This window comes from Engystomops pustulosus, chromosome 10 (genome assembly GCF_040894005.1).
Source record: "Engystomops pustulosus chromosome 10, aEngPut4.maternal, whole genome shotgun sequence".
NCBI classification, from domain to species: domain Eukaryota; kingdom Metazoa; phylum Chordata; class Amphibia; order Anura; family Leptodactylidae; genus Engystomops; species Engystomops pustulosus.
The window spans coordinates 54,739,643-54,766,988 of record NC_092420.1 but is presented as its reverse complement, the minus strand read 5'-3'; the positions used below and the strand labels follow the sequence as shown (position 1 = coordinate 54,766,988).

Here is a 27,346-nt window from a genome sequence, read left to right as displayed (position 1 = left end):
CAACTTCTGTCTCCGTCTGGTCCCTGCTAATACGGCTGCCTTCATCACCGGCACCCTGTCCACCACACAGAGACTCACACTCGGGACATTAAGGGGTTGCCCCAGGGAGATCCGCTATAGCAGCCTCTCCCTCATCATTTCTTGCCAACACCACCCTGCTGGAGACCTGCCAGGCTGTAGGACAGCCCCCCCGGTTCCCCCGTACCAAGCACCGTGACCATAGCGTGCTTAGGCCGCAACCGCCAGCCACTCCGGTACCGCGGGCCCCGGCTGTCTCCAGGCCTCACCTCAAGGGCTAGGCCCCGGTGGGGGATGTTGCAAGTGGCGTCACGAACAGGATTGATACTTCTGTGCCTTATCACGGCATTAAAGACTTTCCTTTATTAAAAAGACTGTGCTGCCTAACCCTGCTGCCATCCGGGTTTAGGCCCAAGTATTTGTGTGCTTCTGGATTGAACTGTGTTAATGCTGCCACGTGCTGTCGAGCGCCGCTCCAGCACTCAAGAGGTTAATCCTTGCAAGAACTGTACCAGCTCTGCTACATCCGGCGCTGCCGCACCTGAAGATTTTACCTCAGAAACTGTGGCGCAGCAAATAATTCAAGCCCGCCAAAACCTTCACTGGCGGGAAACCCAGATGACTCACCAAACTCCGCCCACGCGCGAATGGCGCGAACCCCGCCTCCTGTGGCGCAGGAAAAATTAGAGCCCGCCACAGCTCTTGGCGGGAAGGACTTGGACTCCTCCCACTGGCTTGAGGCGGACTTCCTGCCCCGTCTCAGAGAAACGCCAGAACTCGTGCGGATTTTGGACAGTGAGGACAGCATCATGTGGGGTCCTCCGCCATTCCCTCCTGTGGAGCGTCCCGAGTTCTTTGAAGTGTTGGAGACCATGGTGGTGGTCTCTGCGCAGCCGGTCCGGAGGCCCTTTGCTGGGCACCGGCTGCATCGAGGACTGACCCGAGCGTTCGTCACCCGGAGGTATGTCCAGACGGTGACGGAGTACCAAGTACCACCCGGGCGGTTCCTCGTGCCTATCCCGGTTACCATACCGGTACCGCAGGCCCAGGTGGAGGCGCCACGTGGGGAGGCCCCAACTCTTGTTGAGCCAACGCCTGGGCCTACTGCTGCCGTGCCACCTGCTCCGAGGCCTACTGTCCCTGCTGTTCGGCCTGCTAGCCCTGCTGTGACGGTTCCTGATCCTCCGGCTGCTCCCGCTCATGTTCCGGCACCTGCCCGACCATCACGGAGATCCGAGCCTGCACTGGAGCCACGAGCCCCAGCACCGGCACCTCCGCAGCCTCGAGACCGAGGTGAGGCCGCCCGCCAGCGACTCCGGGACGCTGTCTCGGAGCAGAGACGCCGCGAGAAGGAGGCTCAACGCTACATGGCCGGCCGGTCTACAGCTGGAGCCTGGGTGGAAAAGAACCGCACCACCGGTATGGTCCGGTTCTTCGACAAACAACGTGGCTATGGCTTCGCCACTCAAGACTACACCGGACGGGAGGTATTTATTCCCCGCCGGTCTGTCAAGAGGCCTGATCTGCCGGAGAGCCAGCACAACCTGAAGCCAGGCGAGTGCATTGAATTCTCCCTGCAGGAGGGGCCCCGAGGACCCTGGGTGGCTGGTGTGATCCGGATCCCCGACTCCGATGAGGACCGCTACCCACCGTATGACGACCTGTATGAGGACGACGAGTGGCCGGAATCTCCGAACACCTCTTCTTCCTCGGCTGCGAGTCTCCGGGCGGTGACCCACGTGAATGCTCCATCCACGGTGATTGTGAGTACGGGTCCCATTGCCATCCATGGGCCGGGCATGATTCAGGGCGCCACCCCCACCGTCTCCCCTGCCGGGAGTATTGCCCGATCCCGCGGCTCTTCTGTGGGAGAAGACATCCCGGCTAGCGAGCCTTGTCCGGAGGTTCCGTCTAGGCCCACATCTCCCCTTGCCGGTTACCAATGGGGTGATGACCCGGCCCCGGAAGAACCGGAGCTGGAGGGAGCGGCGGCGCTGCCGCAGGTCCCTGTTTATTTCTTTCTGGACCCCTCCGTGGTCCCTGGCTCAGTTGAGCCCCCGGCTGGAACAGCCGACACCCCGGGCGACAGCGCTCCTCCCCCTGAAGGTCCGGAGGATGTTGCTGCACCTGCAGTACCCGCTACTGCCACCGGGTGTCCCCAGCCGGCACCTACTCCCGCTGAGGATGCACAGGATTCCCTACTGACTTTGGATCCTGTCCCTGCTGAACCCAGCGAAGGTGCATCTGACTAACCCCTGAAGGGCTGTAGCCCTCTCCAGGTACTATGTCCATTGTGCATATTGTATATTTCTGTCCTTTCCCCAAAGAGCCAGAAACTGTCCTGAGACTCTTACCCTATTTATCTCAGTCAAGAGACATACCTTGAACTGATTATTGCCCTGTGCTATGATAGCACCCCTTCCTCTGCCACAGCAGAGATTCCTACCAAAGGACTCTGTCCCTCTACACAAAGAGGAGACCCTTTGCTTCTCAGTGCACTTTTCCCCACATCAAGGGCTGTACCCAGAAGATGGACTTTGTCATTAGAGACCTTCTGTGAGACTTTTGCCAGATACTACCAGGAAAAGTTGCCATGTAAATTATTATTTTGCACTTAATGCCTTCCTTTTTAGGTATGGACATTCTGCTTGCACTCTTTATGCCTTTTCTTTGCAGGAAAAGAGACATTTACTATCGTGCTACCCTGAGTAGCCTATCTACTTCTGTAACGTTTGTAACGTTCAAGATGTGTACCCATTGGGCTCCTAAGCCAATGTGATCTTAACCTGTTTGCACACTGTCATATATGCCAGTAGTCTGCATTAACCCTTTCATAGGCTTTTCAGGTTGTAGTGTGGCTGTGTCGGACCGTCTTTCTATGTAAAACACTGACCGCTACCTGATCCCTCAAACTGAGGTTTGCACGTGGGGGTAGTCCGTAAACTGCGGGTCCTACGGGGACCGGGGGTGTTACAGAGATAGCACCTGGATGCCACCCATACATGGGTAAGGATGGCAGTCAGGAGGTACTTGTGTCGCATATGCTAACGCAATGCAGATATACACACTATATAATTGCCGCCAGGGAAGAAGCGTTGATATAACAAATATACAGGCCTTGGTGCAAGGAGTGGATTACAGGACATGACACCACACCTTTCCTACTGTACAGTTCGGTTTAATGGCGTCAGCGACCAACTGTCATACAGCTACATGTTTTTGTCTTAGTCCGACACCAACCCAGGTGCCTGTCTCCAGGACCATGGGCGGTTTGTCCCTACACCTCACATAGCCTGCACTTCCTAGAAGTGCCCTTAGCCCCCTCTGTGCCCCAAACCATCTGTAGTCGAGCCGAGGGCGGCTCTTTCAATTGCCCCCGGGGTATGCAACACCCTCGCCGATGCAATGGCGAGGGAGGGTTTGCGAATACGTCCCACCTGCATGTAATCACCTTACACTACATGGTCCTGATAGGACATAGGGGTATTGCAGTGGTGAATCCTGCCTGGCAAGGCAGAGGTTAAGTATTTTGTATGATGCAAGATGCTGTTGTCCAATGATATGTGTTACATCCTGTGCTCTGTAAGCTGAGATGTGATTGGAGGAGCAGCCACCACCTGACCAAAGGAAGGTAATAAAACTCCCTGGCCAGGAATGTTCTGGAGATCTTTTCAGAGAGAAAGAGAGAAGTCCCAGGTCTCAGATTCTGGAGATCTTCTTTCAGAGATTATTCTAGTATGGAATTCTAGTAGATCAGTGAGTGAGTGAGTAATCTCAGTCTAGCCCATACCAGAGCAGGAAGAGCCTAGCCCCTGCCTCTGAAGAGTGGAGCATCAGACTAGAGTTAGTGTAGTGAGGAAAAGGGGTATCATCTTACCTTTAAAGGTGATACCTGAAGCCCTACAGGACAAGCTGAAGCTTCCTACCAGGACACAGCTGCCTCCCAGCCTGCCCTCTACATCCAGGCTGGTGAACTCTCTCCTGAGGCTCCCTCCAACTCACATCTCAGCACTCCATCTACCTGTTAAAGGCACGTTGCTGCGGTTCCTGCCGGTTCAAATAAAGAACTGTAAGTTGTTTTCTTCAACTTCTGTCTCCGTCTGGTCCCTGCTAATACGGCTGCCTTCATCACCGGCACCCTGTCCACCACACAGAGACTCACACTCGGGACATTAAGGGGTTGCCCCAGGGAGATCCGCTATAGCAGCCTCTCCCTCATCATTTCTTGCCAACACCACCCTGCTGGAGACCTGCCAGGCTGTAGGACAGCCCCCCCGGTTCCCCCGTACCAAGCACCGTGACCATAGCGTGCTTAGGCCGCAACCGCCAGCCACTCCGGTACCGCGGGCCCCGGCTGTCTCCAGGCCTCACCTCAAGGGCTAGGCCCCGGTGGGGGATGTTGCAAGTGGCGTCACGAACAGGATTGATACTTCTGTGCCTTATCACGGCATTAAAGACTTTCCTTTATTAAAAAGACTGTGCTGCCTAACCCTGCTGCCATCCGGGTTTAGGCCCAAGTATTTGTGTGCTTCTGGATTGAACTGTGTTAATGCTGCCACGTGCTGTCGAGCGCCGCTCCAGCACTCAAGAGGTTAATCCTTGCAAGAACTGTACCAGCTCTGCTACATCCGGCGCTGCCGCACCTGAAGATTTTACCTCAGAAACTGTGGCGCAGCAAATAATTCAAGCCCGCCAAAACCTTCACTGGCGGGAAACCCAGATGACTCACCAAACTCCGCCCACGCGCGAATGGCGCGAACCCCGCCTCCTGTGGCGCAGGAAAAATTAGAGCCCGCCACAGCTCTTGGCGGGAAGGACTTGGACTCCTCCCACTGGCTTGAGGCGGACTTCCTGCCCCGTCTCAGAGAAACGCCAGAACTCGTGCGGATTTTGGACAGTGAGGACAGCATCATGTGGGGTCCTCCGCCATTCCCTCCTGTGGAGCGTCCCGAGTTCTTTGAAGTGTTGGAGACCATGGTGGTGGTCTCTGCGCAGCCGGTCCGGAGGCCCTTTGCTGGGCACCGGCTGCATCGAGGACTGACCCGAGCGTTCGTCACCCGGAGGTATGTCCAGACGGTGACGGAGTACCAAGTACCACCCGGGCGGTTCCTCGTGCCTATCCCGGTTACCATACCGGTACCGCAGGCCCAGGTGGAGGCGCCACGTGGGGAGGCCCCAACTCTTGTTGAGCCAACGCCTGGGCCTACTGCTGCCGTGCCACCTGCTCCGAGGCCTACTGTCCCTGCTGTTCGGCCTGCTAGCCCTGCTGTGACGGTTCCTGATCCTCCGGCTGCTCCCGCTCCTGTTCCGGCACCTGCCCGACCATCACGGAGATCCGAGCCTGCACTGGAGCCACGAGCCCCAGCACCGGCACCTCCGCAGCCTCGAGACCGAGGTGAGGCCGCCCGCCAGCGACTCCGGGACGCTGTCTCGGAGCAGAGACGCCGCGAGAAGGAGGCTCAACGCTACATGGCCGGCCGGTCTACAGCTGGAGCCTGGGTGGAAAAGAACCGCACCACCGGTATGGTCCGGTTCTTCGACAAACAACGTGGCTATGGCTTCGCCACTCAAGACTACACCGGACGGGAGGTATTTATTCCCCGCCGGTCTGTCAAGAGGCCTGATCTGCCGGAGAGCCAGCACAACCTGAAGCCAGGCGAGTGCATTGAATTCTCCCTGCAGGAGGGGCCCCGAGGACCCTGGGTGGCTGGTGTGATCCGGATCCCCGACTCCGATGAGGACCGCTACCCACCGTATGACGACCTGTATGAGGACGACGAGTGGCCGGAATCTCCGAACACCTCTTCTTCCTCGGCTGCGAGTCTCCGGGCGGTGACCCACGTGAATGCTCCATCCACGGTGATTGTGAGTACGGGTCCCATTGCCATCCATGGGCCGGGCATGATTCAGGGCGCCACCCCCACCGTCTCCCCTGCCGGGAGTATTGCCCGATCCCGCGGCTCTTCTGTGGGAGAAGACATCCCGGCTAGCGAGCCTTGTCCGGAGGTTCCGTCTAGGCCCACATCTCCCCTTGCCGGTTACCAATGGGGTGATGACCCGGCCCCGGAAGAACCGGAGCTGGAGGGAGCGGCGGCGCTGCCGCAGGTCCCTGTTTATTTCTTTCTGGACCCCTCCGTGGTCCCTGGCTCAGTTGAGCCCCCGGCTGGAACAGCCGACACCCCGGGCGACAGCGCTCCTCCCCCTGAAGGTCCGGAGGATGTTGCTGCACCTGCAGTACCCGCTACTGCCACCGGGTGTCCCCAGCCGGCACCTACTCCCGCTGAGGATGCACAGGATTCCCTACTGACTTTGGATCCTGTCCCTGCTGAACCCAGCGAAGGTGCATCTGACTAACCCCTGAAGGGCTGTAGCCCTCTCCAGGTACTATGTCCATTGTGCATATTGTATATTTCTGTCCTTTCCCCAAAGAGCCAGAAACTGTCCTGAGACTCTTACCCTATTTATCTCAGTCAAGAGACATACCTTGAACTGATTATTGCCCTGTGCTATGATAGCACCCCTTCCTCTGCCACAGCAGAGATTCCTACCAAAGGACTCTGTCCCTCTACACAAAGAGGAGACCCTTTGCTTCTCAGTGCACTTTTCCCCACATCAAGGGCTGTACCCAGAAGATGGACTTTGTCATTAGAGACCTTCTGTGAGACTTTTGCCAGATACTACCAGGAAAAGTTGCCATGTAAATTATTATTTTGCACTTAATGCCTTCCTTTTTAGGTATGGACATTCTGCTTGCACTCTTTATGCCTTTTCTTTGCAGGAAAAGAGACATTTACTATCGTGCTACCCTGAGTAGCCTATCTACTTCTGTAACGTTTGTAACGTTCAAGATGTGTACCCATTGGGCTCCTAAGCCAATGTGATCTTAACCTGTTTGCACACTGTCATATATGCCAGTAGTCTGCATTAACCCTTTCATAGGCTTTTCAGGTTGTAGTGTGGCTGTGTCGGACCGTCTTTCTATGTAAAACACTGACCGCTACCTGATCCCTCAAACTGAGGTTTGCACGTGGGGGTAGTCCGTAAACTGCGGGTCCTACGGGGACCGGGGGTGTTACAGAGATAGCACCTGGATGCCACCCATACATGGGTAAGGATGGCAGTCAGGAGGTACTTGTGTCGCATATGCTAACGCAATGCAGATATACACACTATATAATTGCCGCCAGGGAAGAAGCGTTGATATAACAAATATACAGGCCTTGGTGCAAGGAGTGGATTACAGGACATGACACCACACCTTTCCTACTGTACAGTTCGGTTTAATGGCGTCAGCGACCAACTGTCATACAGCTACATGTTTTTGTCTTAGTCCGACACCAACCCAGGTGCCTGTCTCCAGGACCATGGGCGGTTTGTCCCTACACCTCACATAGCCTGCACTTCCTAGAAGTGCCCTTAGCCCCCTCTGTGCCCCAAACCATCTGTAGTCGAGCCGAGGGCGGCTCTTTCAATTGCCCCCGGGGTATGCAACACCCTCGCCGATGCAATGGCGAGGGAGGGTTTGCGAATACGTCCCACCTGCATGTAATCACCTTACACTACATGGTCCTGATAGGACATAGGGGTATTGCAGTGGTGAATCCTGCCTGGCAAGGCAGAGGTTAAGTATTTTGTATGATGCAAGATGCTGTTGTCCAATGATATGTGTTACATCCTGTGCTCTGTAAGCTGAGATGTGATTGGAGGAGCAGCCACCACCTGACCAAAGGAAGGTAATAAAACTCCCTGGCCAGGAATGTTCTGGAGATCTTTTCAGAGAGAAAGAGAGAAGTCCCAGGTCTCAGATTCTGGAGATCTTCTTTCAGAGATTATTCTAGTATGGAATTCTAGTAGATCAGTGAGTGAGTGAGTAATCTCAGTCTAGCCCATACCAGAGCAGGAAGAGCCTAGCCCCTGCCTCTGAAGAGTGGAGCATCAGACTAGAGTTAGTGTAGTGAGGAAAAGGGGTATCATCTTACCTTTAAAGGTGATACCTGAAGCCCTACAGGACAAGCTGAAGCTTCCTACCAGGACACAGCTGCCTCCCAGCCTGCCCTCTACATCCAGGCTGGTGAACTCTCTCCTGAGGCTCCCTCCAACTCACATCTCAGCACTCCATCTACCTGTTAAAGGCACGTTGCTGCGGTTCCTGCCGGTTCAAATAAAGAACTGTAAGTTGTTTTCTTCAACTTCTGTCTCCGTCTGGTCCCTGCTAATACGGCTGCCTTCATCACCGGCACCCTGTCCACCACACAGAGACTCACACTCGGGACATTAAGGGGTTGCCCCAGGGAGATCCGCTATAGCAGCCTCTCCCTCATCATTTCTTGCCAACACCACCCTGCTGGAGACCTGCCAGGCTGTAGGACAGCCCCCCCGGTTCCCCCGTACCAAGCACCGTGACCATAGCGTGCTTAGGCCGCAACCGCCAGCCACTCCGGTACCGCGGGCCCCGGCTGTCTCCAGGCCTCACCTCAAGGGCTAGGCCCCGGTGGGGGATGTTGCACATGTGACCAGCCTCATTTACATGATAAAAAAATAGATGATGTTACAATGAATAATGTATGAATTGACTAGAAAGAGTCTGGGATGGGATCCTTGTGAGTTGCTCCAACATGTAGTAATGACAAGACTAGTGACACAGACCTGATGACAGGCGTCCTTTAACACACATGCTTGCATATTTTTATAAGTCTAAGTTCACACTTGCGGTGTTTTCCGTTCCCTTTAAACAGTGAAAACAATAGTGCAGCACGCCACATGTTTTATTTCTATTAGTAACGGATTTGTAATGTAAGGTACGTTAAAGTCTATGAGAAAGATACTCTCCATTTAGAAAAGATGACAGAAGAAAAGAGAGCTGGCGTGAACTTGCCGTGATACTTGCAGTGTGTTTTGCAAATGACATGGGAAAAATGACATCAAGAAGCTTTTTTCTTAATCTTAATTCTAGATTGTAATGTGCCAAGTGTCTGTAACCTAAATCACATCTAATAAAGATCTTTCATTAACTTTTAAAACCCATTTAATAGATTGTAATGATTACAACGGATTTATTACTTCTAAAACAATAAACTAAAATTTCATTCACAACTGATCTTTGGTATCATAGTTTTTTTTCATTAATACACTAAAAAGTAGGTGACAGTCTATTGTATAATCATCAATAACAATATTCTATTAGAGATAAAAGAAACTTGCTATAGTAAGGTCAGGACTACCGTTTATCACCATTCACAGATTTTACAGAGAAAATGGAGCAAGTTAATTGTACAGCAGTGTAAAAACTCTATATACAGTCTAGACAAACAGAGCTGGAAGTGTTTCCCCCAGGGTGGTGCCTGCCCTGATCCCCTGTAGTGCAGCCCCTACTTTCTTAATAACTAATGTGGGATGGCTCCCCTCTGTTAGCGATGCTCAGTGCTGGAAACAGCTTGCACAGGAGGCTGAGGGTCCAGCCCGAGCAATGTCCCCAAATATGAATGTTCTCTGGTTTCCATGATTTGCTCTGGTCGGACAGGATGTAAAAGGGTTGCAGGCTGTGGGTTTATAGTGTATTTTTCCAAAAAAGCCAAGTCTGGGGGCCGCTGATAATCAGTTGGTTGTGACAGCACAGAAGGATCAGCATGCGTCTCCAGTTCATCTTCATTTTCTCCCATTTCAACAGGTACCAAAGTTATTGGGACACAGATATCAGGATCTGAGCTCTGAGTGGTATCTGGGTAGGTCTTTGTCTCCTGTCTTGCCGTGTCCTCCTCTGCTTTAGAGCCATGAACGTGGTCAATGTGGTACTTGAGCTTGTCCTTCCGCTTGAATGTTGCATTGCAGTGCTGGCAATTGAATGGTCGTGCATCAGAATGGATGACCAAATGTTTAGTCAGGGTCTTTTTAATGCAAAATGACTGATTGCAGATGTGACATGTGTATGGCTTCTCACCTAAGGGTTTAAAAAAGAAAAACTTGTTTACCTACCATCAACCTTTTTATCTTTTAAAAGGGGCTCTCCAAGACCCCAGTGTTTTTATTGGATATAAATAAGACTTGTAAATAACAATGGGCCTTTTTTTCACTTTGCGCGTTTATTGCTCCCAACTATAACATTTTTATTTTTCCATTTACAGAGCTATGGCCTGACCCAAGATGATGCCTTTCGGCATTTGTTAGAGAAGGGTGTTCACTACATTAATCTATAACATGACACCCAGTACTAGTGCCAGTGACATCATGTACCCAACTCCTGGCAGGACAACAAGAAACCAGAGGTTTGTAAAAAAAAAAAAAAATTGTGTTAGAGAGTAGTACTACTAGTAGTAGTGTGAATGTTTTTGTATACACAGCACAACTGGACAAAGTAAAAGCACTATACAGGCAGTCCCCGGGTTACATACAAGATAGGTTCCAAAAATTTGTTCTTAAACTGAATTTGTATGTAAGTCGAAAATGTATATTTTATAATTGTAGATCAAGACAAAAAATATTTTTGCCCCTGTGACAATTGGAGTTCCAAAATTTTTTACTGTAATGGGACCAAGGATTATCAATAAAGCTTCATTACAGACACTTACAGCTGATTATTGCAGCCTGGGACTATAGTAAAGCATTCAGAGAGCTTCATCAAAGGTCACATTGGACAGCGGTGTCTGTTTTTAAATAGGGTCTGTCTGTAAGTCGGGTGTCCTTAAGTAGGGGACCGCCAGTATATACATACTGAACACCGTTACTTTAGAAAAGGCCAAGCCACCAGAATGATTTGGTGGAATGTCACATTTGGTTTGATGGTTGATTAGCGTTACCAGAATGTGTCCTGAAGTGCATTTCAAGACTTGATTTTCCTTTAAAGACTTTCTTGCATACTTCGCATTGATGAAATGTGGCTTTGTATCTGCAAAGTGGAGAAGGTGACATACTAAGAAGATATGGAAAAGCTGTAGCAGACATATCAGTAGGAGATAAAAATAATCTATATTAGGAATCGGTGAAAGCAGCAGCAATGGTGATTATACTGACATCAAAATTCATACAGGGGAGGTCAAAGATGTGATGGCAAATTACACTTCAAGTTGACAAGAGAAAGAACAGTTCTCATTGAGCTTTTACTCTCACAACATCTGGAAACCAGCGACCTACCAATACAATATATACCAGCAGGATCAAAAGTATAAAGAAGAAAAAAAAAATAAATAAATAAATTTAAAAAATGAAAAATAAAAAAAAAAGTGGACAATAGATTTTCTTGTATTCTTTAATTATACTACATTACTTAAGATTTGGGAACATCAATTTTACAAGGTCAAACTGCCCACCATCAATATTTGGTAACAAGATATCTGTGTGGGTATATGTATATCTTTATGACCCTGCTCTTGTAATTTTTTCTAAAAGATAAAAACTTATTAAAAAAAAAACTGTAATGCTACTTGCTCTGGGGGTTCATTGTGTGGCAGGTACAGCACCTGTGCAGGCGGCTCGTATATGAAATAAAATGTATACTGCACATCTGTACAAACCAAGTTATTCATAGAAAACTTACTTCTGCCAAACCTTCTCTCCTAGATGAACGCTCTTGTAATGAACAGTCAGATGATCCCGACGACCAAAACATTTTCCACATTCTTCACACTGATGGGCTTTCTCTCCTTCAGAAACATAAAGGAAATCCATAAGTGTACATTCTCATTATCTATCAATATATTACATGCACATACAAGTGAATAATGCACATTTCTGTATACATCATGTGTTATCCCAGACCAGTGTTAAAGGTCAGAATGCTGATTGGTGTTGCTGTTGGGAACCTGAGTGATCATGTGAACAAAGGGTCCATAAGTCTGCTTGGTGTATATATGCTACCACCTCTCCACCCCCTTTTATAGGACTTAGTGCAATTTAATTGGCTACTTCCATTAGTCCCATAGAAATGAAAGGAAGGGTTGTCCCACCGGCTCAGTACTGTAGACTTGTGATTCCCAACGGTCATACATTTATTGCCTATTAATGGGGTAGATGATACATATTATTGTGGGATAACCCATTTAAATAGAACCGGTCACCAGATTTTGACCACCCCAAATAACAATGCCTGCTGATAAAAGGTTACAAGTCCTCCCCATATCACCTGAAATTAGCTGCCAGTGAGGCACTGTACCTTAATTACAGATGTTTTTCTGATATGCAAATTAGCTTTTGGGACTCATGTCTGGTGTTTGTGACTCATCTCTCTCTCTCAGGCTGGCAGCGAACCATGCCCAATTATTGTGACAGACAGCTCTAAGTGTCTTCAAATCCCTGCCCTGCCTCCCTGTACTTAGGGACCGTCTGCTAATATTCAACTACAGACATACAAGACTATGTACAGATGGGAAATATTGTGTACATTTTTTTACATGGTTCCTCGTGTTACAATCATGACATGTGACCAGAGTGACATAATCGCAGGTCCTTAAGCCTTCTAATAGCAATATGTACTCCATGTATTAGATTACATGAAATCATGGCAGCCTCTATGGAGGATGGAGAGGAGAAGACCATGGAGGCTGGAGTCACTTCATGTGGTCAGATACATGCATGGGGTACAGTTTGCTATTGTTAAGAGTCTAAATGACCTGAGATGATGTCACTCTGGCCACATGACATGAACTGTGAGCAGTAAGGAGGCATAAGGCATGGGGAGGGGTCTGGTCGAGCAGGATGCCAGGTAATATAAGATAAAAGGTGAGTTATGTGGATGTAAGCGAAACTATTTTGTAGCTAAAAGAAGGTGTCAGTCAGTTTATAGAGCTCTATAGGAATAAGAAATGCTTTTGAACTTCACAAATAAGAGATTTATCTGTCAGTTCCTATATCTGAAGTTCCGCTGTACTGTAAATCCAGTGCATATTATTTTACATATGCCCTACAAAGCTGAATTTATACATAATTATATGTAAGAAAAGGTTGTAAATTTTGGAGATCTCACATTTACATACGATTTAAACATCTAGGCAAGTTCTACTTACCAGTATGTATGTTCTTGTGTTTAGTGAGGTGATCGTGACGTATGAAAGTTTTCCCACATTCTTCACACTTGTAGCGTTTATCATCATGATGGACACGAAGATGGAGTCTACGAGACAGAGACATGTTTTTGCCAGCTTTCACATTACAGTAATATCCTGATTCACATTCACATGTTGGATTTCTTATAGAAAAGTGAAAATTTTAAACAATCCAAAGGAGAAATCTGCGGCTGAATCTCATATTTCTGCCGTGCATGTGCCAGCAGACCTGGGTAAGCCCGAATTGTAATTCAATCAGACCAATCTATGGCAATTATTAGGATCATGTGGATTTTAAACTACATTGCACATTCCTCATTTTCCATGGATTTTTACTCTCCAGCCTGTAAAATAAAATAACACCCTGACTTGCATAAACCGTATAGTTAGGTAATGTAATCACGATTTAGATACAGAACCCGTTTCTTAGTTTCTGAATGTGTGCACATAATATGTTCATTATTATTGGCTGAACAAATGCTTATTCTTTTTACCTGTATGAGCTACCATGTCGAAAGTTTTGCCCACAGATACTGCAAAGGTGTGGTTTTTCCCCACTGTGAATTCTTAAATGTTCCTTCAGTGTTGTCCTAGTACAAATAAAAATAAAATGAAAAATTGCTGTAACTGTCAGGTGTATTACATCACAATCCATCACAGTGCTGAGGGTCTGGAGAAATTATGAAAGGCCTTAGTGAGTGGTCTTTGATCTCATGATCACGACTGGTGCCACCAGCTGTTTCTGTAGCTTTCTCTCTATGCTCATGGACAAACTGCCAAAAACAGCAGATGTTTTTAACTGTGTTGTTATCTCAGGGGCTATTGCAAACATGTTACAGCACCTAAAACTATCCCATCAAGTTTTTAAAAATGTCCGATTTGGTGATTGGGTGAAATAGAAATAAAATGGTCCCTAAAGTAACTGATTATTACATTTTCTTGAAAATTAAAAAAAAAACCCCCACTGTTCAATTGGTAATCTTACTAATATTGCAATAAACCAAAAGAACACAAAACAGATATGGTAAATGTATGTTAACTAATTTGGGTAATAAGACTATGGGGTAATTTATTAAGAGGGGCGTTTCCAACGCCACCAGCGTTCTGACACCAGTATCTATTAACCCCTACGGGACTCAGCATCTTTTGGCCTAAAGGACGCGGACCCATTTTTCAAATCTGCCCTGTGTCACTATAAGTGGTTATAGCGTGGGAACGCTATGAGAAATCCAGGGGATTTTGAGATTGTTTTCTCGTGACACATTGTACTTCAAATTAGTTTAAAAATTTGGATGAAATCTTTTGTGTTTAGTTATGAAAAAAAACAAAATTTGGCAAAAAATTGGAAAAATTCTATATTTTCAACGTTCTAAATTCTCTACTTTTGATGCAGATAGTCATAGCACCCAAATAAATTCATAACTTACATTTCCCAAATGTCTGCTTTATGTTGGCATGGTTTTTTAAGATTCCACATATTTTACTAGAATGTTATGAGGCTCAGAATTTGGGTGCCATTTTTCACATTTTTTGTAAAATCACCAAAACCCGTATTTAGATGAACCTGCTCAACTTCTAATTGACACTGAGAGGCCTAAATAATAGCGAGACTCATAAATTACCCCATTGTGGAAACTACACCCCTCAACGTATGAAAAACCGCTTTTAAGAAGTTTGTTAACCCTTTAGGTGTTTTATAGGGGTAAAAACAAAACGGAGGTGCAGTCTGCAAATTGTAATATTTTTTCACAATACATTCATTTTGTGTGGAAAATTAAACATTTACAATGGATTAAATGAATAAAGGCTCCACAAAGTTTGATACCCAATTTCTCCCGAGTACACGGATACCCTATATGTGGTGGTAACCTGCTGTATGGGCGCACGGCCGGGCATAGGAGGGAAGGAGGCGCCATCCAGAGCAGATTTGCTATGTCACATGGTACAGGCTATAATTTTTTTCTTTTTTTATTGTGCACCTATAGGGGCTTATTTCTTTTGCCACATGAGATGCACTTTTCTGGTATGTAATTTTGGGGGAATCTATAGCTAATTGGTGAGATTTAATTAACTCTTTGTTGGTGGAGGAAATGAAAATCGTCAATTTTTAGGAACATTTTTATGTGTTTTTTTTTTGCCCGTTAACCATACCATAAAAATAGTATATTATTTTTATTCTATGAGTCGCAACGATTACAAAAATACTTCATTTATATATATTTTTTATTTTTTCAAATTTTTACTGAATAAAAAGTAATTTGGCGAAATTGTTGTTAATTTTAGCATCACCGTCTTTCATATGCATAACTTTTTTATTTTTCACCTCACAAATCTGTTTAAGGGCTTATTTTTTGCGAGAATGATTGTTCTTTTTAGTGGTCTTATTTTAGATTGCGTAACTTTTTAAAATCACTTTTTAGAGCATTTTTAAAGGGCATTAATAAAAATCATCTTTTTTTCAGAGAGAGTTTTTTGAGGTTGTTTTTTACGGGGTTCACTTTGCGGATCTAATAACGATTCTGTTTTATTATGCAGATTGTTACGGACGCAGGGATACCTAATATGTGGGGGTTTTGTGTATTTTATTCAATTGTACTGAATAAAAACTAATTTGGAGAAAATCTTATTCATTTTAGCATCACCATCTTTTCATATGCATAACTTTTTTATTTTTCGTCTGACAAATCTGGTTAGGGGCTTATTTTTTGCGAGAACAGTTGTTCTTTTTAGTGGGCTTATTTTAGAGTGCATAAAATTTTTTAAATCACTTTTTAGAGCATTTTTTATAGGGTATTAATTAAAAATTATCTTTTTTTCGGAACGTTTTTTGCGTTTTTTTCCTCCGGCGTTTACCGTGCGGGTCCAGTAATGATTCTGTTTTATTATGCAGATTGTTACGGACGCGGCAATACCAAACATGCGGGGTTTTTTTGTGTTTTTAATACTTTATTAAGTGTTTTTATGGGAAAGTGACATTTTAGGGGCTTATATTTTTATGTATTTATTTTTTATTTATTATAATGTGTAGTGTTAAGTGTTTTTGCATAATTTTACTTCTACATACTTGAACTTAAACCAGTGATACTCTGATCTCTGGTTTAAGTTCAATACACTGCTCTACAATACTATTTTATTGTAGAGCAGTGTAAACTGTCTAAGCATGCTTGCGCATGCTCAGACAGTTTACAGTCAGACCCGGAAGGGTTCTGGCTGCCATGGAGACCGGGCAGCTCCGGGGCACATGCCAGTCCTCGGAGCTGCCCAGGAGAGGATCGGATCCCCCGGTAAGCGGCACGGGGGATCCGATCCATAGGGGGAAGACCCTTACACGCCGCGGTCATGCTTGACCGCGGCGTGTAAGGGGTTAACACCCGCGATCGGAGTCGGCTCCGATCGCGGGTGTTAGCGCAGGCTGTCAGCTGTACTAGACAGCTGACAGCCGCTGCTTCTGGTACCGGCTCCGTTCGTGAGCCGGTGCCAGAAGCAGGACGTTATAGTGCGTCCTGGTGCGCTAAGTATCTAGCCACCGGGACGTACTATAACGTCCTGGTGCGCCTAGGGGTTAAGAGGTTCGGCCTCTCAGTAGATGAGGGTGCAGTCTCCACCAGGTCAGACCAGTGGAGTTTTCTGATATAGTCTCTGCCCGTTTTCCAGCAGAGTATAGTAAATCCAGTGGGCTGGCCGTTTACCAGGATAGCTGAATTTTGTGCTCTGCCATTTCCAACACTTCTATACTATTGAATGGAGCGACAGAATGCATCAACCTGCAACTCCAGCTGGTGTTCCTACAGTCAGACCCTCACTGATCACCTTGTTATCCCCCATCCTGTGGATGGTAATAAAGGAGTTGTACCAACCTTGCATGTTAACACATTATACAATTGCTTCCGGACCCACACTTTTTGCTTACCATATTCCTTACCTTTCTCTTACTGATTTCCCACAGATGCGACAAGTCCACTTCCTCTTTCCTCCATGTGTATACTCAATATGGCGCCTGAGATTTCCAGAGTCATTAAACTGCCTTCCACAAATAGGACAAGGGAAAGGTCCTAGGAAGCAAATAAACCCCCCAAAATTATGCAAATGGTACTTACATGTTTCCTTATACTATGTACATCTATGAGCAAAAACCCAAAAGGTTCTGAAATGTTGCTTCTGTCTGACATCACTAATTGTTTTTATGTTGCCCCATGTTACCTCATGGCCCGTAGATGAGTGCTGCCAACATGTGCACTGGGAGAGTGGAAGCCGACTTTTACATTATTCAAATAGGCATCATAGTCAAATTATGTGGCCTAGCAGTGATTAACATGCCATGACCAGAATGTGGAAAACATTAAAGGGGTTATCCAGCTGTTAAAAATTACTGAGGGCCGGACTGGGGTGGGCTAGTTAAACATAATAAACATGTACTTACCTCCTCCGGCGCTGCCGATGTCACTCGCCGCAGTCCATTTTATCCGTGCCCCTGTTTGTTTACAGGGGCACAGAAGCCGCGCACAGGGAGCTCCGGTCCGGGATGTGGCCGGCTCCTCCCATCCGTCCCCATCTCTCAGTGTTGTAAGAGCTGGGAGATGGTGTCGGATGGGAGCTTCCGATGGGAGCCCCTGTAAACAAACTAGCACACAGAGGAGAAGGGGCTGCGGCGCGGGACATCGGCAGCACCGGACGAGGCAAGTACATGTTTATCTTGTTTAACTAGCCCACCTCAGCCCGGCCCTCAGTAATTTTTAACACCCGGATAACCCCTTTAATACAGGCAAGTGAATAGAAGGTTATGGCAAGTGCCAAATCATATTTTAGGAAAATGACAAGCAAATTATGGTAACATTTACAAAATATTCATACCCAGGTGATATTTTTCTTGATGCTTTAACCTTTTAAACCGAGATTTAAACTGTTCATCACAATAAGTGCATTTAAATGGCTTGTCCTGTGAATGGAGGAGCATGTGCTCCTGTAAATGGAGCTGTCGCATGAAGGATTTATTGCAGATCTGAAGGAGAGAAGATAGAAAAACATAAGCCATCTGCAAGCAATGAAACCAACAGAAAATACTCCATTCAACTGGGCCAAAGCTTTTTTCTTAATTTTTATTTTAGGAGCCCACTTTTTAAAAATATACAGATAGTGAACAATTTGGAGGAGTCACAAATTCTTCAAAACTATATTCAACGTTTCTGGAATGAAGTAAAGCGCAGTGTGTTTCTGGCACGAAACATTCCATCTACTTTCAGGCAATTTTATCTGACTTGCTAGGCAAAGTGGATATTGCTTAGCGAATGGTCTGTAGACATTTGGTGTCAAATATTCAACTAACAATATTGGGTGTAATATTCACTAAACTACCTTATATACACTTGGTATAAGCCGAGACCCCTAATTTTAAGGGGGGGGGGGGGGATGCATTGGTCACAGCCTCTGTAGTATATAGCCAGGCAGCCCCCTGTAGCATATAGCCAGCCCCCTGAAATCATATAGCCTGCAAGCCAGCCCCCTCAAATCATATAGCCTGCCAGCCAGCCCCCTCAAATCATATAGCCTGCCAGCCAGCCCCCTCAAATCATATAGCCTGCCAGCCAGCCCCCTCAAATCATATAGCCTGCCAGCCAGCCCCCTCAAATCATATAGCCTGCCAGCCAGCCCCCTGAAAGCATATAGCCTGCCAGCCAGCCCCCTGAAAGGATATAGCCAGCCAGCCCACTGAAAGCATATAGCCAGCCAGCCCCCTGTAGTATATAGCCAGCCAGCCCCCTGTAGCATATAGCCAGCCAGCCCCCTGTAACATATAGCCAGCAAGCCCCCTGTAGCGTATAGCCAGCAAGCCCCCTGTAGCATATAGCCAGCAAGCCCCCTGTAGCATATAGCCAGCCCCCTGTGATGCAAGCCAGCCCCCTGTAGCATATAGCCAGTCAGCCCCCTGTAGCATATAGCCAGTCAGCCCCCTGTAGCATATAGCCAGTCAGCCCCCTGTAGCATATAGCCAGTCAGCCCCCTGTAGCATATAGCCAGTCAGCCCCCTGTAGCATATAGCCAGTCAGCCCCCTGTAGCATATAGCCAGTCAGCCCCCTGTAGCATATAGCCAGTCAGCCCCCTGTAGCGTATAGCCAGTCAGCCCCCTGTAGCGTATAGCCAGTCAGCCCCCTGTAGCGTATAGCCAGTCAGCCCCCTGTAGCGTATAGCCAGCCAGCCCCCTGTAGCGTATAGCCAGCCAGCCCCCTGTAGCGTATAGCCAGCCAGCCCCCTGTAGCGTAAAGCCAGCCAGCCCCCTGTAGCGTAAAGCCAGCCAGCCCCCTGTAGCGTATAGCCAGCCAGCCCCCTGTAGCGTATAGCCAGCCAGCCCCCTGTAGCGTATAGCCAGCCAGCCCCCTGTAGCGTATAGCCAGCCAGCCCCCTGTAGCGTATAGCCAGCCAGCCCCCTGTAGCGTATAGCCAGCCAGCCCCCTGTAGCGTATAGCCAGCCAGCCCCCTGTAGCGTATAGCCAGCCAGCCCCCTGTAGCGTATAGCCAGCCAGCCCCCTGTAGCGTATAGCCAGCCAGCCCCCTGTAGCGTATAGCCAGCCAGCCCCCTGTAGCGTATAGCCAGCCAGCCCCCTGTAGCGTACAGCCAGCCAGCCCCCTGTAGCGTACAGCCAGCCAGCCCCCTGTAGCGTACAGCCAGCCAGCCCCCTGTAGCGTACAGCCAGCCAGCCCCCTGTAGCGTACAGCCAGCCAGCCCCCTGTAGCGTACAGCCAGCCAGCCCCCTGTAGCGTACAGCCAGCCAGCCCCCTGTAGCGTACAGCCAGCCAGCCCCCTGTAGCGTATAGCCAGCAAGCCCCCTGTAGCGTATAGCCAGCCAGCCCCCTGTAGCGTATAGCCAGCCAGCCCCCTGTTGCATATAGCCAGCCAGCTCCCTGTTGCATATAGCCAGCCAGTTCCCTGTAGCATATAGCCAGCCAGCCCCCTGTAGCATATAGCCAGCCACCTTTAGCATTCACTCACCTTCCGACGCCCCCCGGCAGGTCCTCTTCTATAAATCGATGCTCCGGCATCGGCTCCGTGTCCCGGTCTGTCGCAGGCATCGAGACGTCAGCCACTCGCTGGCATCATAGTATGTGCCGATGCCGGGGCACACTTTAGAATGTCAGCGTGTGGACCGGGACATGGAGCCGATGGCGGGACCGCGATGTATGGAAGAGGACCTGCTGGGGGCGGGGTGTATACGGTAGACAGGCGATGTGCGCTAAAATTGAACACATTGAGAAGTCTGATGCAAAAGCAAATAGACGACCTAGGTTTACAGTAAGAATGGGCCAGTAAGAGTTTGTATTTCAGGACTCCAAAATTAGGAACATATTTTAATTTTTACTTTGTGCATAAAAGGATGTTATTGATCAACTGTTATTGAACTTACATCACATTTCCATCCATCATTTTTTATTCTTTTGATGGTGACAAACTCTTGAGCATTTTCAGCATGGAACCTACAAGACATCATGAGACATCATTTATGAGACGTGCCTTACAAAGTATGTAAAAAGCAATAAACAATTATATGCAAAATTAATTAAAAATAAATTGAATTTCTGCCAAGAGAAGTGTAACCTATAGGGGAAAACCAAGGAGACAGATCACTCATCATTTCCATCTGAATAAAATGTATGCAACTGGAAAAATGAATGTGATGTCATCACATTTTGAAAAATTTGGAATTGCAGTGACCTGTCGGTCTCTTGCATTTGGGACTCTGCTTTATTGAAAATAAAATAAAATGATGCGACTAAGCGAAGTGCATTGCCTAAGCTGCGTTCACACCACATTCATTTGTCTTGTGTCATCTATTGCCACTAAAATGTAAAATATATATATATATATATATAATGTATTTTTATACCTTTTTAATGCCCTAAGTAATATAAGTACATACAAGTCTAGAGGACTTCAAATTTAACCATTTAACCACATAAAAAGTGACAACAGCAGCTGCGTACTACTACCACTATCCCTAGCAGTAAAGTGATAAACACAGCTTTGTGATCATTGTTGACAAGGCAAAAATACTACTGTGTGAGAATGGCCTTACACTAATTCTTCGCCTCTTACCTCCAAAAAGGTTAACACCGATAAAAAAGGAACTCACCTCCTGACATGTTTAACAAGTGTCTTCCTACTTGCATGGAGCTTACTACAAAAGGGACACTTATGGTCCTTCCGTGGTAGGTCAGTCTCGCTGCTGTGCTTCTTACGGTGGACTGTTAGGTAGGATTTGGTCGAGTATCTCATATTGCAGATGTCACACTCAAAAGGCTTTTCTCCTGTGTGAACACGAGTGTGACTTTCATATTTACCTTGGAAATAAATGAGACATGAGAAGATCACTACACTCCGATTAAATCAATCCATACAAGATGACACCTGTAAAGATTAATATAAGCCCCTATTCACATCGCCATTAGCTCAGTTATTGTGATCCAAAATGCTCAAAAACCCAAGAAGTCTTTGCAGCAACTACAGAGAGGTGTGCTACACAATAACTGAAGGAAATAACTAAAGACCTATTGGAGATGTGAACTGGGCCTCATATAGTATACATACCTACTCGGTCAAAGACTTTATCACATTTTGGGCACTGAAGACTCTTTTTACTGTTTTCCTCTAACACAATAGGGGCAAGTCCATCAGGGAAGTTCCCAAGAGAACCAGGATTGCCGTTCTTTTCTTCTGGTTTGACCAAGTTCTCACTTAGTTCATGATCAACTTCTGATACCTCTTCCCCATTCTCTTCGAGTACAGACTGGTCCCCTTCCTCCACTCCATTACCCTCAGCATTTACCTCACTGCCAGAGTCTTCATAATCCGATGCATCCTGACTGCTTTTGTAAGATTCACTACTTGAAGTACTGTCACTCTCTACATCATCCTGGTCTTCAAACTTAGACGGACTCTTTTTCTGTCGGGTTGACTTCCTGGTGGAAGAGTCGGGATCCTTCAGCACATCTGTTTTCTCAGACCGATGTGCTCTGTCCAGGTGATTCTCAAAACTTTTTCTATAAGAGAAATTGCGCATGCACAAAGGACACTTGTGACTATTTTCCAGTTTATTACCAGGGTCAAGGGTCACCTTTGGAGACTTATTTTCAACCAGACATGAAATATCATCGTCCCGAGCCAACAAATTTACTGCATCTATAATATCAAGAAACTTTGCAGCTTCCAAGACCATTCCGATCTCTTCTTCCAGAACCAAAAACTCTGACGTGTACAAAAAGTTAAGCAGATGTTGGAAAACAGTACAAGTAACGTGCTCCAAAGTAACCACCTTCACACTGCGGTCCTTACTCAGACAGGCATGAAAATAACTACTCCCCACGGCCACCACCACCTTGTGCACCGGAAATTGCTCCCCCTCCACCACAATGACCAGGTCACAGAAGGAGCCCTGTCGCTGACGGTCATCATTCAGATATTTCAGGAGATTTTTGTTGTAGTTCATGGAGCTTAGGACTTTCCTCTGATCAGCGGTACAATTATTAGGTTCCCCACCGATACAGTGCATATCCTCAGTCACCTCATTCTCCTTCGCTTCTGGGGAAGGAAGGTTTTTCCGCCCCACTTTTCTCCTTTTCTTCATTGTTAAAAAAAAATTCTAAAATGCTGATTTCCAGCAAAAGGCTAAAAAGTTCATTTAAAATCCTTTAAAACTCTGCAGAAAGCTGTCTATAGACTATTAAACATAGTGCATGATATGGGCACAGGATCATATGCCAGGGGCCAGCAATCACAAGTGCCCCCAGACACAACATCCTTGAGGCAGCCAGTGACTGTGCCAGCTGTCCCCTTCTACACTACAGGGCGCGGCATTAATACTATCACAATAAAGAAACGCGCCCCCCCATAATGACGAGGGAGCGACCCTCTGCCATCCCAAGTGTCACCGGGTCCTCCTAGCCGCACAGTCTCACTGATAGCACAAAACGCATCCGGGGACGTCACTTCCTCTCAGCGGCCGCCATTTTACCGGAGACCAGGAGTCTCTCAGACGCTTACATTATACATTTGTCTCCTCCAAAATGGTTTCATGACGAAAAATAAATATTAAAGGTCTCTCGTTTAGCAGCGACGAATAGAGGCAGATAAGGAGTCGTATGTGTGACGGCCACATATAAACACTGGTCGCTAGGAGAAGCTGCAGTGTTACTAGGGGCTTTTTGGCAATTTTGGACTAAACTTCATCGCAGTTTTAGACATGAAGTGATGTACATGGACGGGGTCTTGTTGCAGCTGTGATTTGAAAACAAATTGGGTTCAGGTTTTTTTTTTTGGGGGGGGGGGGGACTCCATGACTCCGCGGAGGGAAACTGATCTTTACATTATGATGGTTACGTTATGGCCACAGTCCCAGCTTAAAAGGCCAATTGTAGAGCAGTAAGTTTGTTCCAACACATAAGAAACATATAAGAATGTTTGTAAGGGGCACAGAGCGAAGTTGTTGGAACAAACTTATTCGCGTACAACCAACATTAGGGTGCGTTCATACGTTCCGCTTGCGTATGGGGCGGGTTTCGGCACCATCGCACATGCCTTTCTATGGAAATGCAAGCCATCGGTAACCACAACCTGTCTGGCTTTGTATTAATGTAAGACACCACATTCTGGATGCCAATCCCATGCGTTTCCATAGAAATGCATAAGCCATTGGGCTGTGTCACACGTGATGTTTTGAACCGGTTTCAGTCATGCTTTTTCAGTCCATTAAAAGCACATGCGCTGTTAACATGCATCTTGTTTTTATCCAGTTTTCCCAATTATCTTAATTAAAAATGGATGCATTCTTTAACGGACTGAAAATTCACACCCTTAGGTTGGTGGCACATGTGGCACATGTTTTGATAAATGCCTTTATTGTCCATGTTGATCCCTGTACACTGCCGGAAAAATCCACAATGGGCATATGACCATCTGAAGAGAGATGAAGCATAAAATAATTTCTTTAGTGTGCACGTTCGGGTATTTGTGTCACATACCTGGAGAAATGTCACCAGGATGCCAAAAATACATCTCACCTGCGCTCCTATTCATCTTGATTCAGGAGCTGGGAGCATGGGAGAGGGAGGTGACCTTGCACGAGAGGCATGAATTTACGCCTCTTGACGTCGCCTCTCTCTCCCAGTTTGGGCGAGTGAGCTGCGGGGCGAGCATAATTAGCAGCTTGGAGTGCCGGACATCTTGTCACCGCGCTCTGGTCTGCTAATTTTTTTTCTAGGTGATCCCAAGGTGTCAAGACTAGCAAAGAGTGAGTATCTGTAGTAATGTGTATGCAAGTTGGAACTGATATATTTTGTAATTCTAGATCCAGACAAATTTTTTTATTGACTATTGGATTTTCAACACTTTTTGCTGTCATGGAAACGAGGATTATCAATAAAACTTTATCACAGTCACCCTACAGTTGAACATTGCAACCTGGGACTGTAGTAAAGCATCCAGGGACGTCATCGGGAGAGGGGTGTGCCAATGGAACAGGGAGACAGTGTAGAAGTGACATTGAGGAGCATGAAAAAGCCAGATAACCCAGAAGGGGTTAGTAATACCCCTCAAAGCACTTTGCTTCATTAACATATATATTATATTATATAATAGAAAGGCTCAGCCATCATCTATATAATATATTGATGCAGTCTGAAGGGTTACATCTACATGTTAACAATAACATTTAATACATTTTAAATTGAATGCTTCCCTTTTTAACACCATACTGGGACCATTACCAATATGGAGTGCCCCAGGGGATCTTTACAGCCATGTGGCTCTCCTTCTTGCTTCATCCCTGTCCGAACTGAAGTGGGAAAGAGTCATCTGCCGGGAGAGGGCCACCGTGACCACCTAACTAGGACCAGCACTGATGCCATTCGTCCCCTGAACTGTTAGTGACCATTCCCTACCAGACACTGGTGGGCATATTGCTTGCGTCATAATGAGACCAGTGATCCTCAGGTACCAGGACAAACAGATCACTGGGGTAAAGGGTATTGGCAAACAGGTGAGTTCTGACAAGAAACACTAATCATGTACCAGTACTAAGACACAGTGGGCATCCAGTTGATGCCATTCTGCCTTTTCCTATCTTTAGGAAACTTTTTGTCTTTTCCATCAAAAGAACTTGGCATGCTCAGCTTTCTGACCAGCCACCTTGATGGATAAGATTTTAGCCATTGTATTCTCTACAATATTAATTTGCTGTAATACAGGAAAATCATGTGTTTCACTTCTCCCTGAGAACATGTGATGTGTCATTTTGATCCCTAAAATGAACCCAGCATGCAGTTATTAGATGTGCCCATGCTGTTACCTTATTATATGCCGAAACAACACAATAATTTGTGCAGTCTGGCACAGCATGTTTTTAACTATTTGTTATCCACACAAATCCCTGATATGACTGGTTCACACATGTAATCCATATAATGTGTAAGTAGGTGGAGAACAAGTGCCGGAAATACCATTCTTTTTCCTGGGCCACCCCTTAAGACTCCTGGGCCAATAAGGGCCATAAGATTCCTGGGTAACCCCCAGAGCGGGCCGTAAGATACTTGCATAATTAAATTAAATTAAAAGCCTTTTGGGGGGGAAAAACAAGGGATAAGAAGCTAAAGGAAGGGCAGATCCTACCAGAGAGGCACAAACCAGTATGTACATGTGCTAGGTTTACAATCCCCAATCCTGATGGTAGATGTACTTTAAGAGGGGCTTAATAAATCTGGCACTTCTCCTGCACCTGATACCCAAACATTTGCCAGCCATATGCTGGTGAGCTATAAATGATAGCACTTCTAGTGTAGCAATAATTCTGTCAGGGTTATGCTATGCTGCATACTCCTGGGACATGTGTGGGGGCTACCTATATACTGCTGGCTATGTGTGAGGAAACCTATATAATGCTGGGCATGTGTGGGGCTACCTATATACTGCTGGGCATGTGTGGATCTGCCTATATACTGCTGGGCATGTGTGGGGTCTACCTATAGGCGTAGGGGCTACCTATATATTAATGGAAAATATGTGGTGGCTACCTATATACTGATGGGGCATGTGTGGGGCTACATATATATAGATGGGGCATGTGTGGGGTCTACCTATATACTGCTGGGCATGTATGGGGAATATCTATATACTGCTGGGTATGTGTGGGGGCTTACTATATACTGCTGGGCATGAATGGGGGATATCTATATACTGATGGGGCATGTGTGGGGGCTACATATATACTGAAGGGGCAAGTGTGAGGTCTACCTATATACTGCTTTGCATGTATGGGGGCTACCTATATACTGATGGGGCATGTTCTGGGGCTACCTATATACTGATGGGGCATGTTCGGGGGCTACCTATATACTGATGGGGCATATGTGGGAGATACCAATGTACTGACGGGGCATGTGTGCGGACTACCTATATATACTGATGTGCATGTGCTGAGCGCCTGGGACTACTTATATACTGGGGGCATGTGACGGGGCTACCTATATACTAGAGTCATGTATCAGGAAATCCAAAGTTACCCCTCAGAAAGAAGGGAAAGAAGGCACTAATACAATCACAATTGGTTTGTCATAATCTTTATTAATGCTACAATACATGATAAAATTCAAGAACCATGGAGACAAAATTGTGGCCCCAATGTTGAGGATATCCACAAGATACAACACAGTACTGGGTGGTAAAACAGAGAGACCAAAAGGACGGTCCAACACCGGGCGAGGTGGAGCTGATACATATGTGTATGCAATATAATAAACTGGGCACTTGAAGGAATGGACCCTATAAGAGCTGTCTGAAGTATGCACTGGGTGCACAGCGTGGAGATGGTCACTGGGATGTGGATAAGATACACCAGGACCTCTCAGGTTAAGCTGCCAGTTCTTACCTAATGTGCGTAGTGTTGCTCCACTGTCCGAGAGGCGGGAGGCTTAACCTGAGAGGTCCTGGTGTATCTTATCCACATCCCAGTGACCATCTCCACGCTGTGGAATCATTCATTTTTGCTACAATTTAACGGAGAGGGCGCAATTTTGCTTGTCTGCCTAGAGCACCAAAATGCAACCAAAAAACAAAACACCATGCAAGCAGATCAATTTCTTATTTCTCTTAGTGAAATTTGTCATATAATACAAATATTTTCTTTTACTTCTTCTTATGTTTCAATTTTTCAATTATTTACAAAATAATCCATAATCCTTTTGAGTCATACATCCAAGAAGCAGTCACACAGGAACGCAGGACACGGGAACTCAGGAGCAGGAACACACGGAA

At 46.6% G+C, this 27,346-nt stretch overlaps 1 protein-coding gene across 1 annotated transcript; it reads right to left on the bottom strand.

Moving 5' to 3' along the window:
* Window positions 1-8,959: 8,959 nt before the first annotated feature.
* Window positions 8,960-23,058, bottom strand: ZBTB41 (zinc finger and BTB domain containing 41). The gene is made up of 10 exons (XM_072126672.1): window positions 21,632-23,058; window positions 21,177-21,384; window positions 20,451-20,520; window positions 17,904-18,051; window positions 16,975-17,104; window positions 13,547-13,642; window positions 13,014-13,120; window positions 11,549-11,654; window positions 10,812-10,900; window positions 8,960-9,955 (listed from the first exon to the last, which is right to left on the bottom strand). The coding sequence occupies exons 1-10, from the start codon at window positions 22,665-22,667 to the stop codon at window positions 9,426-9,428; spliced, it is 2,520 nt and encodes an 839-aa protein (XP_071982773.1). The 5' UTR covers window positions 22,668-23,058; the 3' UTR covers window positions 8,960-9,425.
* Between the last annotated feature and the right edge of the window lie 4,288 nt (window positions 23,059-27,346).